Source organism: Erpetoichthys calabaricus, chromosome 15 (genome assembly GCF_900747795.2).
Source record: "Erpetoichthys calabaricus chromosome 15, fErpCal1.3, whole genome shotgun sequence".
Taxonomy (NCBI): Eukaryota; Metazoa; Chordata; class Cladistia; order Polypteriformes; family Polypteridae; genus Erpetoichthys; species Erpetoichthys calabaricus.
The window spans coordinates 52,855,607-52,875,057 of record NC_041408.2 but is presented as its reverse complement, the minus strand read 5'-3'; the positions used below and the strand labels follow the sequence as shown (position 1 = coordinate 52,875,057).

Here is a 19,451-nt window from a genome sequence, read left to right as displayed (position 1 = left end):
CACAGTATTAAAAGACACTCAACAATTAACGTCATTTACCTTAGTTCCCGCATTTGAGTCGTGCTGTAAATCTCTTCCTTGTTTTCAGTTCACGTGATTATGTAGGAGGCGTGATGACGCGAAACGTGACTCTGCCTCCTCCATTACAGTATATGGACAAAAAAGAGGTTCCAGTTATGACCATTACACGTAGAATTTCGAAATGAAACCTGCCTAACTTTTGTAAGTAAGCTGTAAGGAATGAGCCTGCCAAATTTCAGCCTTCCACCTACACGGGAAGTTGGACAATTATTGATGAGTGAGTGAGTGAGTCAGTCAGTCATTGAGGGCTTTGCCTTTTATTAGTATAGATTTGTCTTCATCCTATAGGAGATATTTTCAGGAAAATCTTTTTTTTTTTTTTTTTAAATTTATTAATTTTACTGTAATCATTCCATACAAATAGATCAATTTCTACAATACAGGATTTAAGACAAATCGAACCCCACCCTCCTTGAGAAGGACAGCATGGCCAAAAGAGAATTGCTAAGAGCTTTTTAATAGGGCAAAAATAAACAAGGAAAAAAAAATATTATATATAATATATATATATATATATATATTATATTATATATATATAATATATATTATATTATATATATATATATATATATATATATATATATATATATATATATATATAAATAAATGGTGAAGGAAAAGAAATGCAGAAATAATTATTTCTTCTTATTCTAAAATATTATTGACTAGCAAAATACCCTCTTACACACACACACACACACATATACAGATATATCATATATATATACATATATTATATATACATATTCACATATATTTATATATATATATATATATATATATATATATATATATATACACATACATACATACATACATATACACACATACATGCACTTACAATAACATAGAAATCAATATAAACAACATTAACATCATTATCATATGAGAATATGAAGTAATAAATAAGAAGCATATTTCATATAAATATAAATTATTAAACAGTAAAATCTTCTTCTATAATTTGCTACCGTGGCTATTCGTTTGTCTGTCCAGGATTTTAAATCACCTGTAGCTCGCAAACCGTTTCACCTATTGACTTGAAATCTGGTACACATATAGTACGTCACGTCTGCTATCCGCTTTATTGGTGATGATTGTATTACTCTTTTTATCTTTATTTTATTTTATTGTAGAATCAACTCCTATCTGCGCACACCAGGGCGGCCGTGGGCGGATGCGTATGGTGTATTCACTCCATGTTATCGTGCATTGCGCTGTCACTGGTATTTTGATAAAAGAATTTGAACAACATATAAGAAGCGTATAAATTATTAAACAGTAAAACATTAACATTTAAGAAGTAAAGTTACATTGAGTATTACTGCAGTACCTTCGGGTATACCTCATTTTTTCTTTACCCATTACATGCTTAAATGTATACATTTTTTGGTGTACCTACCTGAGAACACGCGACATATAACCGACCGTGGGAGAAGCATGGATTTTAAACACGCGTTGAGTTCATCTGCTGGTCTCCCTCGTGGAATAACTGGTAACGTTTGACTAAAATCTACAGCGAGTAAAACGACATTACCTCCTTTTTTTTTTTTTACGAACTCTGAGATCTTGCTTTTTTCGGTTCAAGGCTTCATAAGCTCTTTTATGTTCCATGGTGTACTTATCCCAAACCATCATCTTTGAATGTTGCAAGACTTTCGCCTTGTATGTAGATCGGGGTAATTACATTCATTGCATTCCTAGTCTGAATCACAATCTGATTGTAACATCCGCTACGTGCCCTCTTTTAATTGCGAGAAGCAGATATATATAGCCAAATTCTTGCGCTTCGTTGCGGTGAAGTACTGCTTTTAATTTTTTATTAAGAAGAAAAGAAAACCTTTTTAAACGGATCGAAAATATACCAATAACAATTTGTTAAGGATCTGTTTTTTTGTGAAGCTCCCTTTTCACAGCTGTCGCGCTACGGCGTGTGTTTCGTTTATTTGACAGTATGTAGATCGTGGTAATTACATTCATGGCATTCGTTTTCTGAATCACAATCTGATTGTATGGGTGGTTACCTGCCAGGTCACGCTTGTGGTTTGTCAGCAAGTCGCCTTACGTCCGCCACGTGCCCTCTTTCTGTTCCCAGAAGCAGATCATAGAATGGTTTTAATAGTTTACTTTCAAATAATGCAAAGAGTATGCGACATGTGTTTCTCCCTAATTCTGGGCTCATCAGGCGTACACACTCACTGCATTCCCTCTCGGGAATCGAATCTCTATCGTCAGCGCCAGAGGTGAAGCCCCTAACGTCGCGCTACAGCGTGTGGTTCGTTTATACCTCGTGTCTTCTCATTAAACTTTTATCTCGCGAATATGTTATTGCAATCCGCAGCGGGAGCGTTTCTATAAACTTAATTTAAACGTACGTTTTACACCGTGCTTTGTTTCCCTTATGAAGATGCTTGTATGGTTCACTCGCTCGCTTCTTATTGTTTCGATCCCTTCTCAATTGTTTAATGAATTTTTTGTTCTTCGCGGTTTGCGGCGCCAGAGTTGAAGCCCCTAACGTTGCGGTCAGCAAGTCGGCTAACATCCGCCATGTGCCGTCTTTCAGTTGCGACAAGCAGATCATAGAATGGTTTTAATAGTTTACTTTCAAATAATGCAAAGAGTATGCGACACGTGTTTCTCCCTAATTCTGGACTCATCAGGCATACACACTCACTGCATCCGCTCTCGGGAATCGAATCTCGAACGTCAGCGCCAGAGGTGAAGCCGCTAACGTTGCGCTACGGCGTGTGGTTCGTTTATACCTCGTGTCTTCTCATTAAACTTTTATCTCGCGAATATGTTATTGCAATCCGCAGCGGGAGCGTTTCTATAAACTTAATTTAAACTTACGTTTTACACTGTGCTTTTTTCCCTTATGAAGATGCTTGTATGCTTCACTCGCTCGCTTCTTATTGTTTCGCTACCTTCTCAATTGTTTAATGAATTTTTTGTTCTTCGCTGTTTGCGGCTCCTCCTTCATTTCTCCCTACTGCGTTCACAGTCTTTTCACGTGATTACGTGGGAGGCGTGATGACGTGACACTCAACTCCTCCTCCCACGGCCATCGAGCTGCCGTCCATTACAGTATATTGTGAAAAAAGAGGTTCTAGTTATGACCATTACGCGTTGAATTTCGATATGAAACCTGCCTAACTTTTGTAAGTAAGCTATAAGGAATCAGCCTGCCAAATTTCAGCCTTCCACCTACACGGGAAGTTGCAGAATTAGTGATGAGTCAGTCAGTCAGTCAGTCAGTGAGTCAGTGAGGGCTTTGCCTTTTATTAATTAGTATAGATTAGATCCTGCCAGGTTTTGAAAAAATTCTGTACAGATCCTCTAACTGAGAATTTGATTTTTTCCAATTTCAAATACAGTAGAGTCTCACTTATCCGACATGAATGGGCCAGCAGAACGTCGGATAAGCAAAAATGTCGGATAATGGGAGATGTTTAATAGGCTTTTTCTTAACATCAAACTATGTTATAATTTTACACATTACAAACCTAATAATCATGTTTTACAACAAAACAACAGAAAAAATTTACTGAAAAAATGAACTTAGCAACAAAAAACAGACTACACTCACGCTCGCAACTTGCAGTTCTTGTTGCCGATTGATGCATTTTTTTTTTGCAGTGGGACGTCTGTTAATATGGAAGGTCGGATAAGCGAGACTCTACTGTAATATAAAACATCGGTTTCCCACTGACTTATCAGAGGAGAGTTAGGATTCTTCCAATTTAATAAAATAAGTCTGCGTGCCAAAAGTGTAGTGAATGCAATCACAGTTTGCTTGTCCTTTTCCACTTCAAGTCCATCTGGAAGAACACCAAACACAGCTATTAATGGGTTAGGAGGGATTGTGATACCAAGGCTGTCTGAAAGGCACTTAAAAATTTTGGTCCAAAATGATGTTAATTTGGTGCATGCCCAAAACATGTGACCCAGTGAGGCAGGAGCTTGGTTGCAGCGTTCGCAGGTTGGGCCTTGCCCTGGAAACATTTTGGGCAGTTTTAAGCGAGACAGATGAGCTCGATATATAATTTTTAGTTGAATAATTCTGTGCTTTGCGCATATGGAGCTCGAGTGAATTCTCTGCAATGCTACCTTCCACTCCTTTTCTGATATATTAATTAAGAGATATTTTTCCCATTGTCCTCTTGGATCTTTGAAAGGAAGGGACTCTAACAAAATTTTATATAATGCAGAAATGGTGTCTAATTCCTCGAAATTGAGCAGTATTTTTTCCAGCATGGTGGAGGATACGAGATGAGGAAAATCGGGAAGTTTCTGTTTAACAGAGTTTCTAATTTGAAGATAGTGAAAGAAATGTGTAGCTGGGAGGTTGAATTTGGAACGTAATTGTTCAAAGGATGCAAAGATATTGTCTATATAAAGATCTCTGAGCAATTTAATCCCAAATCTTTTCCAGGTATTAAAAACTGGATGTTTGTGAGGGTTGAAAGAGGTGGTTCTCCTGCAGGGGTGCCAAAGATAAAAGATTTTCCATCTTAAATTGCTTTCTAAATTGGTTACATATTCTGAATGAGTAAAGCACAATTGGGTTATTAGTATATTTGCGATAACTTGCATTTATTGGAGCGCAGAGCAGGGAGTATAAAGAAGTACTACAGGATCTTACTTCTATTGCGGACCAAGCCTGTGTATGTTCATTTATTGGTGTGCAGGTTTTTATGGCTTGTATGTTTGCTGCCCAGTAATAAAACTGAAAATTTGGTAGAGCCATGCCACCTTCTGCCATGGCTCTTTGTAGGGTCGCTCTTCGGATACGTGAGTGTTTTAAGTTGCAAATAAATGAGGTTATAGTTGAATCTAATTGCTTAAAAATGATTTATTGATATATATTGGAATGTTTTGAAATAAAAAAAAAGAAGTTTAGGAAGGATATTCATCTTAACAGCGTTAATTCTTCCGGCTAGAGTGAGATGAAGGGTTGACCATCTATGCAAGTCTTGCTTAATTTTTTCCATACAGACAGCAAAATTTTGTTGATAAAGAGCTTTATGTTTAATTGTGATATTTACCCCTAGGTATTTAAACTGATCTGCTATGGTAAAAGGTAGGGTGTCCAATCTGATATCATATGCTTTTGAATTCACTGGAAAGAGTATACTTTTATTCAGATTAATTCTGAGACTGGATATCTTTTGAAATTCTGTAAGTGCTGTTAGGACTGTAGGCACAGTATTTTGTGGGTCTGATATATACAGTACCATAACATCTGCATATAGAGAAATTTTCTGTTCCAGTCCTTCTCTGATAATCTCCTTTATCTGATAAGAATTTCGACAGTGGACCGCCAGTGGTTCAATGGCGATTGCAAACAGCAGTGGTGACAAAGGGCATCCTTGTCTGGTGCCACGTTCTAGCTTAAAGTAGTCTGAACAAATGTTGTTAATACAAACTGAAGTTTCTGGATTGGTATACAGTAGTTTGATCCATGCACACATATTCGGGCCAAACCCAAATTTCTCCAATGCAGTGAAAAGGTAGTTCCATTCAATCATATCAAATACTTTTTCTGCATCTAGTGATAATATCATCTCTGGGGTGTTTGACTTTGCAGTGAATATATTATATTAAACAGGCGTCGGAGATTGGAAGATAAGTGTCGGCCTTTAATAAATCCAGTTTGATCCTGTGATATTACCGAAGGCAGCACTTTCTCCATCCTTCTAGCTATAATTTTTGAGAGTATCTTAACATCATTATTCAGGAGTGAAATTGGTCTGTATGATGCACATCGTAACAAGTCCTTATTTTGTTTAGGAAAGACGGTGATTAATGTTTGACGAAAAGTTTCAGGTAGAATTTGATTGTCTCTAGCTTCTATAAATGTTGCCAATAAGAGGGGAGCTAGCTGAGTGGAGAATCTATATATATAATTCACTAAGCCGGAAGACAAGTAGCCACCCATGGAAAGCACGCGGGAAGGGGCGTGGATTCACTAAGCCGCCGACAAGTAAGACACCCATGGCGCACGCAGGAAGGAGCCACGCCCACCAACTCTAAGACCATTGGATACGACGACAACTCGCAGAGCCACGCCCACCAACTCGGACGCGACGCCTCGGAAAACATGCCGTCATTTCTGTTTGTCTGTGCCACAGTCCACATGCAGCTCTGAGCCATGTTGACTTTTCATTAGTCAACCTCAGTGGAACCTTGGTTCACACAGAGGTAGCGCCAGAGACAGACAGAGGCACACACAGGCAGCGCGAGAGAGAAACAGAGGCACAGACAGGCAGCCCGAGAGAAAGAGCCGCGCACACACAGGCAGCGCGACAGAGAGAGCCACGCAATCGTTTAAAACTGAGGTTAAAACCCAATGAAGAAAGCAGTCTTTAAAAACCAATAAGCCCTGTGCCTCTTTTTCATTAGCGTCTCACCTGCTTCACCGCCCTGCAACAGTCGAGACGCTTTCTCAGCAGCTGACCTTCTCTGTGCCTGACTCCACTACTGTCAGTCGCCTGATTAAAAATGGTGAACTCCTGCAATGTTACTATCTTGGTTGGCTTTTACATAAAGTTCGGATTTGTTCAAATGTTCCTTTTTTTCCCCCTGTGCTTAAAACTCATTTTAAAAAAAAAAGTGTTTATACAACTGCTGCAATGTTAGAGAGAGAGGGCTCGCCTGCTTCTGAGAGACAGAGGGGGAGGGGGCTCCCGTGCTGCTGAGAGACAGCCTGCGCGTGCATCTGAGCAAAGACAATTTCCTGTTAGATTTGCCTTTGCAATGACAATTAATAAGGCACAGGGCCAAACTTTCAAAAAGATGTGAATGTATCTGCCAAAACCAGTTTTCAGTCACGGACAGTTGTATGTTGCTCTCTCCAGAGTTCCATCTTTTCATTCACTTACTGGTATGCCTGCAGGAACACGTGCAGCGAGCGACAGAGAGAGCGACACACACGCATACAGGTGCGCGAGAGAGACAGCGTTGGACGCATAAGAATAATAATACTTCATTACATTGATATACCGGTGTTTTCAGTATTCAAAGCGCTATCCACACAGGGAGAAACCGGGAAGCGAACCCAAAATCTTCCACAGTCTCCTTACTGCAAAACAGCAGCACTACCATTGCGCTACAAGGCAGTTAAAGAATGTACCGGCCTCGATTTTGTTTTCACTTCTGTTTACAGCGATCGGATCGTAGCGTGCATTGTTGCAATGTTACTTTTCTTGGTGGCTTATTACATTACGGATGTTTCACATGTTAATTTTTTTCCCTGTGCTTAAAAGACATTAAAAAAGTGTTTCTCAACTGTGACTCCGGAACAACTCAGTACGCAAGCTATATTAAGCGTCAACAACAAAGACTCGCTACACCTTAATGAACAAGTGCTGAAACTTATCCCTACCGACGAAGTAACTTTCACCAGCGTGGCCTCCATCGTCACAGACGATCCCGCTTTCAGTCACGGACAATTGTATGTTGCTCTCTCCAGAGGTCCATCTTTTCATTCACTCACAGTGGTATCCACAAACCCACCCCATTTGGACAACTGTGTCATTCAGCAAGTGTTCACCCATCAATACATAATTATGCGGCGTATGTTACGCCGCGGGTTGGCTAGTTTCTTATAAAATTCTACAGGGCAGCCATCAGGGCCTGTTGATTTCCTGCTTTGAAATGACTTTATAGCATCTAGTAATTCTGATAGGGTCAGAGGTTTATCCAGTTCCTCAGCAGTTAAAGTATCTATTTGTGGTGTCTGTAATGTATTCAGAAATGCATTAGATTGTGTGTTGTCTTCTTTGAACTCAGAAGAATATAAGATTTTATAGTAATCTCTAAATGTGTGCATTATATTTTTATGGTCAATGATTTCTTCTCCATTCGTGTTGGTGATTACTGGGATTGCATTGCGAACTTCTTGCTTGTGGATTTGTTGAGCTAAAAGCTTATTAGCTTTCTCTCTGTGTTCATAGTAATGATGTTTTGACTTATAAATAAGTTGTTCAGTTTCTTTAGTTGTCAAGATGTTGAGTTTCTGTGTGCAGAGCCTGCCTTTTCCTATGAAGAGCCTCACTTGGACGCCTGGCTAGGTCTTCATCTATTCTAGTAATTTTGCTTCTTAGCTTTGATACCTGCTTGGCTTCCAATTTATTTCTGTGGGAAAGATATTAAATAATCTGTCCTCTTAAGAAGGCCTTTAGAGTTTCCCCAGAGTGTTTCTGTTCCTGCAGAAACCTCTGAGGGTGTGTTTGTCTCTATGAAGAAGCTGATTTGTTTGGATATAAATTCTGTGCAGTTCTCGTCTGCTAATAGAAGAGGGTTAAGATGCAATCAGCGAGGTGAGTGTGAGGGGCTTAATGATTTTAGCTCCAAGACTAGAGGGGCATGATCGGAGATAACAATTGTGTCATATTTGCACGATTTAATCATAGGCAAGAAATTATTATCTACAAAAAAATAATCAATTCTTGAGTAGCCATGATGCACTGGTGAGTAGAACGAATATGTTCTTGAGTTTGGGTTAAGAAACCTTGAGGTGTCTGATAAGTTGTGGTCAGTTACAAACTGTGTAATTGTCTTTGCAGTGTTAGATGTCGTCCCCCCTGTGACCGGAGTCCTATCTAAGAGTGGATTTAAAACACAATTAAAGTCCCCAGCCATTATAATTTTATGAGTGTTCACATTGGGAATGGATGCAAATAGATTTTGCATGAATTCCTTATCATCGACATTGGGTGCATAAACATTTATCAGAATCATTTTACTGTTATATAAGTTGCCCATGACCATCACATATCTCCCTTTAGGGTCCAATACTACATCTGATGCTACAAATGGGACTGTTCTGTGTATGAGAATTCCCACACCTCTAGTTTTCTTTGTAAAGCTGGAATGGAACATTTGGCCAGTCCAGTCTTTTTGTAGTCTGGACTGATCCTTGCTTAGTAAGTGGGTCTCCTGTAAAAGTACTATTTTAGCGTTTAAGCCTGTTAGGTGAGAACATACTTTCTTTCTCTTTAATTCGTGATTCAGGCCTTTAACATTCCAGCTCACAAAGTTAACTGTCCCATCATGGAGACATTGATTCTGAGTTTGTAATGTCATTTTATAGTCTTAACTGGTAGTGAGGCAGTTTTAATCTTAATTTCAAAATTCCCCACGAGTTATTGCCATATAACCCTAATTGTTATGTTGATATTTATAGTTATAAGGATTAGAAGAATAGATTTGATATAGCCTGATCTCCTTCTCTCCCCCCTTTATCCCCCCACCCCCCCATTTTGCCTCCCCGCATGAGGCTAGATCCCACTTCGCAATGTCCCAGTCCTCTGACATACAAAGAGACAGAGCACGTCCAAAACAAAACAAGCCCAACCATAGCGGCGTTTGAGAATTTTAATAAAGTAGAGAAATCTATTGCAGCTAAAGTCTAAATACTATCTGCCCAAAATAACAGTCTTTAAGCTTAAAATATAACCTTCAGCAATTTTAAGATATTAAGATAATAAAATAATGAACCCTGGGAATGATTTTAAAAAGTGGTCTAGGTTAAACATAGTAGATCCTAATGCAATAATAGAAACAGCAATTAACCAAGGGTATGATGTTAAACAGTGTATTTTAGGGTAGTAAAAAAAAACAAACAAACTGTACTTTAATTACTTCCACACACTCACGTCTATAGCTGTAATTAAAACATAAACATATAGTGTCCAAGTAAAGAAAAGGATGTATAATTATAATACCCCTTTCTTTAAAAGTGGATCAGACAGCAGATGATAAGTCCTTCCCATGCCATGACAGAATACGGCTCATCATTGACTTTCAAAAGAGTGTCGGGAACAGCTTCTTTAATTCCTTTTCAGCTTCCTCCTTGCTTGAAAATACATAATATTTGTCTTGAACTTCCACTTTCAGTTTGGCGGGATACAAGAGGCTGTATTTGATATCGGCTTTCCGTAGCAGCTTTTTAATGTCGAAGTAGGCTGCGTGTTTTGCAGCTGTTAAAGGTGAGAAGTCGGGGAAAATACTAATGAGATTATTTTCAAATATAATCTCTTGCTTGTGTCTGAGAAGTGCCATCACATCAAGCTTACATCGTAATCGCAAGAAGCGAACAATAAAAGACCTGGGTTTAAAGGGGTTTGATCTGAGTATGCGATAAGCTGCTGCTATCTCGGTATCTAATTTAAAATCATCTCCAATTATTTTAGAGAGTAATTCTACTGCAAATTTCACTGGGTTTGAACTTTCTCGTTTCTCAGGTATACCTTCAATTCTTATATTATTCCTTCTGCACCCATCTTCTAGGGCCGCAAGTCTGTCTCCGAGTTTTTTGCATTCAGAATTCGCAGCTGTAGCTTTTTCATCGGCGTTAGATGCCAATTGTTCAGCTGTTTCAGCTCGAGCCGTGAATGCCTGCTTAACGTCCTCCAGCTGATCTGTAACGTCATTCAACTGATCGGCAAGATTTTTCAGTTTGGATCTATTTTCTTCAATGTGCTCCTCTAATTTCTCCACTATGCCTTTAAAGGTCACATCAAAACGTTTAAATAGACGCATTTCCCGGGTTTTGTTATCCTTCTTAAGCTCACTTAAGGCCGTAGCCGTGGCAGTGGCCAGTGTAGCGATCATCTTTCAGTTCGGACAGTTCGCTTCGGCTTTCGTGCTCCGCAAATGGAATAGCAGCTCCTGTTACAGCAGATGCTGAGGGCTCGCGATGAGTAGAAGAGAGTACGTACTGCAAGGCCTTTTCTAGTCTTGAATGATCTTCAGAAATTGGTGATCCATCGAGACCTGTGTCATTTGCACCCTCACTCCCATTTTCACTCTCTACAGGAGACGATGCAGTGGAGCGGGGTCATAGGAAGTCTGTGCATTCGTCTGCCTGTTCCAGGTCAGTCTCTGAGAGGCCATACCTCGTACTCGGGCCGGACGTCTGTCCAGACTTTGATGCAGCTTTAAGTTTCTTTTCCGGTTCTTTCTGACTTCTCTTCTTGTTACTCATGTTTATATATTGTAGTGGAAGTTCCTTGGGTCGGGTAAATACAGGATACCTCTAAGTAATAATAAATCCGTGGGAAAATAAAGCCGATGCTAACGGAGCTCCGCTTCAGACATCCATCTCCTGTAACGGACGAGACCAACTCCCATTTTTTTTTTCCAGGAAATTCAATATTTCTTTTCACTGTTATGCTGATGATACACAGGTTTATATTCCTGTTTGTAACTCAGCAATTGATCAGCTACACAATTATCTTTTTGAACTAAAATCCTGAAAGGTTCACAATTTTCTTGATCTCAATAAAAAGTAAATGGAAGTGCTGATAGCTGGTCCCCCTGCCAAAGCTCAAATTGGTTTCAAATTTCTTGGCTGTTTCTCTTAACTTTTGCAAACTCTAACTTAAGTCCTTAATCTTGGTGTCATTTTTGACAGGAACCCCTCTTTTGAGGAACAGTTTATCTATGTAGTAAAGAGTTGCTTCTTCCAGCTTTCAAAACATTTTTTTATCTCCTAGGCATCTTGAGAAAGCTACTCATGCTTTTATCTTTTCTCAGATTGATTACTGTAATTTATTGTATTCTGGGATCAGCACATCCTTGGTACGCAGGTTGCAGTTGGTTCAGAATGTGGCTGCCCATTTTGTGGTTGGGGCAAGAAAGTCTGATTCTGTTTCTCCAATATTAGCTTCTTTACACTGGCTGCCTGTTAGTTTCAGAATTGACTTTAAAATTTTGTTGCCAATTTTTAAATCATTACACGGGTATGCCCCTGCCTAATTACCTGAATTGTGTTTTACACCAGCCATCCAGAAAGCTTAGATCTACTAATCAGTTGTCTATTTTGCTTCCTCGCAATAAGTTCAAAACTAGGGGAGAACAGGGCTTTTGCAGCCGCGGCACCTTGTCTGTGGAGCTCATTACCTCATTACATTAAGGAGTCACCTTCAATTGAACTGTTTAAAACTAGACTGAATACTCATTTCTATTCTCTAGCTTTCAGTGACCATCATGAATACTGATTGTTACCTTATTCTTAGTCAACTTCATTTTTTTTCTCATTCTTTTCTTCACTCACCGCTTACTGTATTTCATTTTATTGTACTTTTTATTTATGTTCACTGTATGTTTTAATGTCACTTTGGCTACAGTATTACTGATGTTGTTTTAAATGTGCTCTATAAATAAACTGACACTGACATTGATGCAGCGGGGTTTTAAATAAGACCAGATTCACTCAGCCTTGACGTGCTGCTCGCCTCAGCATATACATATGCAAGTCACATGTTCTAATATTAGATAGAACACAACATGGAAACTTAGGATAAAGTTGAAAGAAGACACCCTTGGGTATAAAAAAAAAATACAATTATTTCTTTTCATTGGCGTGTGGCTTTATTGCAACATACACAAACAACTTAGAAGGCAGGGCAATTCATGCACAAGTGGCTACCATAGCTATTAATGGTCTAGCTCCATATGAACAGTTAAATATAAGAAAGTAATACTTTGTCTGGCTCTTTATTAACTACTATAAACTCTAATTCATTTTTGGTACAGAGCTGCAGAGTTTAATTAATGTAGTGAGAGTTCTCCTGCCATAATGGGTTAAGATACTGGCACAGAGATAGTGCATGAAAAAGCTGAATTTGGATATAGGGATACCCAAGTATATCTGGAGGGATTCCAGAAAATCTCCAGCCTATACACCCTAACCTAACAAAGAGATGCACAACTAGGTTTAAGGAAAGATGACTTTTCCCGTTATCTCCACCCACCCTGAATAAAGGAAAGAGGTAAGTTGGTGGCTACAAAGATTTTTTTTTTGCTTTTGCTTTTTTCCCCCGGTGTTACTTTATCTTGATTAATACTGCTGTTAATCAAATGAGATTAAGAATAAATGTTGCTAATGGTATGGGTGCAGAAGAATAGTAGTTTTCTGTTAAAAGATTCCTTGCATCTGCATTTCATGTTTTCATACCTACAGACTTCAATGAACAAAACCAGAAACATAAGAAGTAGACATTTAAAAATTCGATATAGGAGACTGCCCACCTCAAAGAGGAAATGATTACTTCAATGCACTATCGCCAAAAGATGGCTCTACAGACTAATAAATCACTTATGTGCACTAAATGTTGTGCACATGCTTTCTGTAGATTAGCTTGTTTTAGAAGAATAACAGATTTTACCTTACCTTTTTTAAGTGATGCTTGCCACCTGAATTTAGAGTTGCTTATTCTTATAACTTAGCAAAGAATACATGATTGTTATTTATGTTTCAATGTAAAACCATAAAACTAAAAGATATTATACTTTCTATCTCACATGAGTAAATATAAATATATCACATGACCTCCAAAAATGTGATTAAAAGCCTAGCAAAACACCAAAGTGAGTAGCAAGATCTCTTTTCTCTCTTTGGTTGCATTAATACAAGGTTGCTGCTTGTCACTTTATTACTTTAAATAAAGAAGAAAAATTACCCTTTCTGCTTTCAATTCACATTTTTCAGAGTCTGTAGAAGTCTCAGACAGTGCAACACGTAGCAGAGAGTCAAACAATGGTTTGGCTAGTTCAGAAGAGACTACAGCAGATTTGTAGAGCTGATCCCGAATTTCAGACATAATTTCATCCACTGATAAATTCTGGATAAATAGATAGATAAATAGATAAATAAATAACCCAACTTATGATCAAGGAATGTAGAAAACATTTTACAATCCTGCAAGTTACATATGATTAAGTAATCCCTTCTATTAGGTAAGAAATTGAAAAGTTCAACCAAAAATATAGCTTTGTTAAAATAATGGCAGAGCTTTCTAGCATTGCACAGGATGATTTAAAGGGGACCCCTTCCTCATAACAAATGCACTCTCTTTGAAAGATGCAGCACAATTTTTGTATTAGTACCAGGTCAGGTCAGCTAACATGCATTGGTACAGCACGTTGCCGCACACACCACACAACGGAATAGTTCAATCCCCCAGGCAGATACTTGGTCCAGTCTCACACAGCCCAAATGACCATCTATCTGTCACAGCTAGGTGTTACATGGGTGTCCCCTTGGCCTGGTCCAGCTGCTCAGGTCTTCAACAACAAGGATCCTGTGAGCCGGATTACCCTGGGGTAATGGTGCCACATGGCTGTAGTGGCGTAACGGACATTCCCTCACAATGCAGGTAATGTGCCTCATTTGGGACACAAAGTCAGACCAGCGATACCTAAGGATTCTCTGAAGAGATACAGTACTGAAGGAGTCCAGTTTTAGTATAATCACCTAAGAAATGTTTCTTATAGTATTAAAAGTAATTTTACTTATACAAAATAATAAATAAAATATAAAATAATAAATTCTATGATAAGATCTATTTTTACTAAAGTTCTACATTTACTTAAATAAAACTTAATTTGTATTCCCATGTTCCACCAGACTAGACATCTACACTGCCAACTTTTATTTTTTAGATGCATTTTTCTAATTAGCGCTAACAACAATGTACAAGGATCATGGAAGAAAAACAGAAAAAGGTGAATATTAAGAAAATGAATCTAAAATACCATGGTTCTAACCTTACATGCATATTAAATAGAACACAACATGTAATTTGGTCAAAAATACTCCCACTTTATTGAGCTTGAAATTCATAATCATAAATCGTAAGTTGTCCACATGCATTGAGGACAAGAAGCAAAAGCCTTAATAATAAGGTAAGGAAATAGCCCAGAGATACTTGTACTCCACAAACACAACTTATCCCCACCAACATGAAATTACCAGGTGAAATCCTTTCTGTTTCTTATTTTGTTTGCCAATATGCATACAAATAATTAATTAGAAATAAAACGTGCTGATATTATTATTATCATTTTCAAATAAAAGATACAATACATACCTTAGAGAAAACGTCGGGTTCTGTTTTCTGGGTACATGAACTTGCACTGTGGAGGTAGATTACCAAGAGGGCTTCAAAAAGTCGTATGCTCTGGAAGGACCACTCATCAGTCTTATCAGAAAGATCTTTAACTCCAACATTTTGTTCAGCCCGCAAGCTATGATCTTCATTATGAATCACAGTAAAAGGCAGTGTTGCCTCTCCTTTAACAGACAAATTACTGGCAGTATCTGAAATACCAGACACCAAAAGAATATTTTGGTTTGGGATGGTGTGCTCATTTAAACACTTATTTTCAGCATTGGTTTCCTGTTTTTTAACTGTGAAGTCTATGTGCCTTGGCAACAAGTTCTGAATTAAAATCATCATTAAGCGATTACAGACATCCAATCCACCTAATTTGAAGAACTGCTTCTGGAACATGGGGCTGGACAAATAGATCCCACGGCATGCAGACCAGATATCAGCTGCCTTTCGGATTTGATCTTGAGAAGGTAAAACCACACTGTCTGGGGACAAGCAAGGAAGACGGCCATGTAAAGTCTCACTTGCGGTGCTGTCATATCCGGAAGTGTCCTCAGAGTCATTGGCAGAGTCCCGGTCAGAATCTGCTTCTTTACTAACACATATGAAAGCCAAGCATAAGAACAGATTGATAGCATTAAAGTGTGCTTCACTGTTGCTTTTAACTCCACGGTTCCTTCTCTTCGGATTTGCTTCTTTCAACCCTGCATAAAACTTGCTTAAACTTTGAGGAGTATCACTTATGACTTTGCCCAAAGAGTTAAAAGTTGAATAGTCCTTAATGATTTCATCAGGCTCTCTCTTTGTAGCTTCTATGGTCTCTAATTCCTGAAGACCTATGCCCATCTGTTGTTCTCCAATACAAAGGATGAACGTCTCAAACACTTTTAAAGCAGATATTCTTACTGAGTCCAAATATATTAGCTCAGTAACTTGGTTTAATCCATTGCAATTTAAAAACAAATCTCTAATTACCCTAAAAAGCAAAACAAGAAAAGTATTCTTAACTGTAAATGACAACATTGGCATAAGATGATTTAAAGGAATTTTTTAAAAATCTAGAATAAACAATATTCTCATAACTGATTCATGCTCATTTCAGATATAAGCAGAAGCATATGTAAAGGAAACATGCCCAGAAGCTAAAACAATCTTTTTCAATACTTCTTCCTGTTGAAGGACTTTGCAGACAAGAAGTAATGCAGTAAAATACTGAAACATTTTACAGGTGATAGCCTAGCATTAAAAAAAAAGTATATAAAATGAGGCACAAAAAAAATTAAAGGATTTTCATAATGATTTTAACAGCAAGTCTTCAAAGCAGCAATATTAACACTATAGGAGAATCTTATTTTATCTGAGATTTAAGGAAAAATAAACTTCAAAAAATAAATTTTTTAAACCTTTTCACAAAATGACTTTACGGGGAAGTGAGAGTCAGACATTACCTGGGAGTACCTGGGGTATGAAAGACTTTTTTAACAGAACAATGTTTCACAAGGACAGTACACCACAGATGTAGGGCCAATTAAAATGAGTGCAGGTTGTGGGGATGGGATGTTTATCAGCTCTGAATTACAGTGCTTGTATAATTAGAGAAACATGCCAACTAAACACAACAAATCAAACAATTTAAAAAGCATAAAAAGTGTTATACTGTATTTCAAACTTCTGTAAGAATGGGGTAATGTATCTTTGTCTACTATATATATCAGATGTAAGTCAGATGCTAACCAAAGTGATCTCCGCTAGTAAGACACTCAAAAAGGTTGGTGTATTATGGATGCAAATACCTGATCTCTAGCATACTTGACAATTCAAGACACAAGAAATTGACTCTTTTTTGTTTAATCCTATCATTTTTGACAAGTATTAGCTAGTATGATATATAAATCAGCTGATGAATTACGAACAATCCCACATGTTTTAACATAAACAGCTCATTGTTAACCATTCATCTAATCAAATTATAACAATTAGTTTACCTGAAACCTTTGGACAACACAGACCTGCTGCATACAATTAGACAAGCGGGCTCAGATTTTTAAATGTGCTGCAGGAGATGCACTACTACTACCCTAGACTCACTAGAGATATTGACCGAAAACAGGATGACTGCAAATTTAGAGGTTATCATGATTAATGTTCCTCTGTCCTAGAGCACTTTTAACCACCTGTTCATGTATATTATCATATCATGTCATATTATGTTGCACAGTTTATTATAACAAAGTACCTGTGGTGTATGTTAAAGGTGATTAACATAAAATACATGGTGAGCCAAAAAGAAGTATCACGTTTCAAATGTTTATTATACAAAAACACTACAAGATAAAATGAATTTCATTATGACATAAGACAGGGTATACAAAATAGATTTTTTTCAATGTTTTAAAAATTATGTATTCAAGGTGGTGGCCATCATTAGTAATATACTAGGGGGTTCTGCCCCCTGCTCGCTTCGCTCGCCAACCCCTGGCGTTGGGAATGACAAAGAGCGTAATGTATGAATGAGATATAGAATAGTGTGAAGGTGTAGATGATGCAAATAGAAAGCAAACAATAAAGTGTGTGGCACAGTGTAAAGGTTTATTGGAAAATGTCTTTGCACACGACGTTTAAGTGTAAAAGGTAATTCCAGGTCAGAACTTGTAAGGTTAATGAAGATGGTTATTGTCGTGATCAGAGTCAAGTTTGTCAGAGCTTAGAAAGAGTTGTGTCTCTCCAGGAAGTAATGCAATGACTTGGGTATTTATGTTTTCCATATTAATATTTTTTGGACATAATATAGTGCGTCTGCGGTGGGTTGGCACCCTGCCCGGGATTGGTTCCTGCCTTGTGCCCTGTGTTGGCTGGGATTGGCTCCAGCAGACCCCCGTGACCCTATGTTCGGATTCAGTGGGTTGGAAAATGGATGGATGGATTTAGTGCGTTGTGTTAAAAGGGGCATTTGGTCTAATGAGATTGCTGTTCCAAATCTGTCTGTAACTAAGTCGTCGCAGATAAAGGCTTGAGGAATTGTAATAATATCTGGGTGAAGTCTATCTGTATTGGTGAGTGTACCATCTCCCAGTTGTAATAACCAATTGTTATGATCTGGATGTGGACATCACATGTTTTGTACTAACTGTATCTTTTGAAAGCAATGCCAATTGTCTGCGTATTTTAAGGTGTACTGAACAATAGCTGAGCGTATGGAATGTGGAACAATAGCTAAGCACTGTCTAAAATCTCCTCCTAATAAAAGTACCTTTCCTCCAAAGGGAATATTATTATTCATAAACGTTTGTAGAAGTTTATGAATGGTGTTGAGTAAGTGAGTGGATGCCATTATACATTCATCAATAATTAACAGTTTTGCAAGACGGATGTCACGTGCAGTGCCACTGTTAATGTTCATAGTGGATACTGATTTGTAGGATTTAATGCAGTTCATAAAGATTTCACTTTCAGGTACATCGTTAGTTAGAAGGTTCTGTAGATATTCAGGATATGAATGTAAAGGAGGCAGTCTAATTTGACCCATTTGAGAACAACGTGTAAATTCATTACTTGTATTGCTAGTTGTTTCTTCAGGGAAGTTAAGTGAATGACAATGATTGCAAATGACATTCATTAATCCCAATGAATTTTCCTGAATAGTGGACTCAGTATTGAACGCGTTGTCAGACGTCTGCGTTTATTTATTTTGTCCCCTCGCTGCCATTTCTGTATGTCTGAGACGGGAGGTGTTTCGTTTTGAAGCCGTGCCTGTTTCGATGCAGCACTGTGAGACGCGCCCTGCATGCGTCTACGTTCAGTGTGTCTGTCCATTTGGGTTCGTTTCTGTAACTGTGTTAGTTGAGCTTTGCGTTATCGGAGCCGAGACATTTTTTCTTCTAGAAATATGGATAAGTAATAAGGAGGATCGCATTCACTGTTAATATGGAGCCTTTTCTGCGGTTGAACGGTTAATAGAGCCTCATTGTAATGAGATCCACCTATGCTGCATAGTGTGAATTGTGTTTGGTCCCGTTATCCGAGTGGTATCGTTTTGTACCCGTGATCGTGAATTCATGACTTGTTTGTTCTTGAGCGTGAGAAATATGGATAAGTAATAAGGAGGATCGCACTCACTGTTAATATGGAGCCTTTTCTGCGGTTGAACGGTTAATAGTGCCTCATTGTAATGAGATCTACCTATGCTGCATAGTGTGAACGTGTTGAGATGACGTATGTTTAATACGGACGGTTCACTTAGAAATGGGGCTTTGTGTGTCATTTGTTATTTATGTTACTGTGGCCGTGGGGGTCTGAATCGTCGTTTTCTGTAACTGTGTTAGTTGAGCTTTGCGTTTTTGGAGCCGAGACATTTTTTCTTCCAGAGTTTCAGAAGCGCGTTGGAGCCAACGTGTATTGTTTTTTTTCATGCGGGTTCGTGTGTTTGGTCCAGTTACTCGAGCCGTATCGTTTTGTACCCGTGATCGT

The 19,451-nt window shown here is 38.2% G+C and overlaps 1 protein-coding gene across 1 annotated transcript in view; it reads right to left on the bottom strand.

Moving 5' to 3' along the window:
* lyst (lysosomal trafficking regulator) overlaps positions 1 to 19,451 on the bottom strand; it is a 211,462-nt gene that overhangs the window by 78,007 nt on the left and 114,004 nt on the right. The window contains exons 6-7 of the mRNA XM_028820350.2: positions 14,961 to 15,960; positions 13,551 to 13,712 (exon numbers count right to left, since the gene is read on the bottom strand). Coding sequence (XP_028676183.1) covers positions 13,551 to 13,712; positions 14,961 to 15,960 — 1,162 coding nt within the window. The remainder of the gene's footprint in view (positions 1 to 13,550; positions 13,713 to 14,960; positions 15,961 to 19,451) is intronic.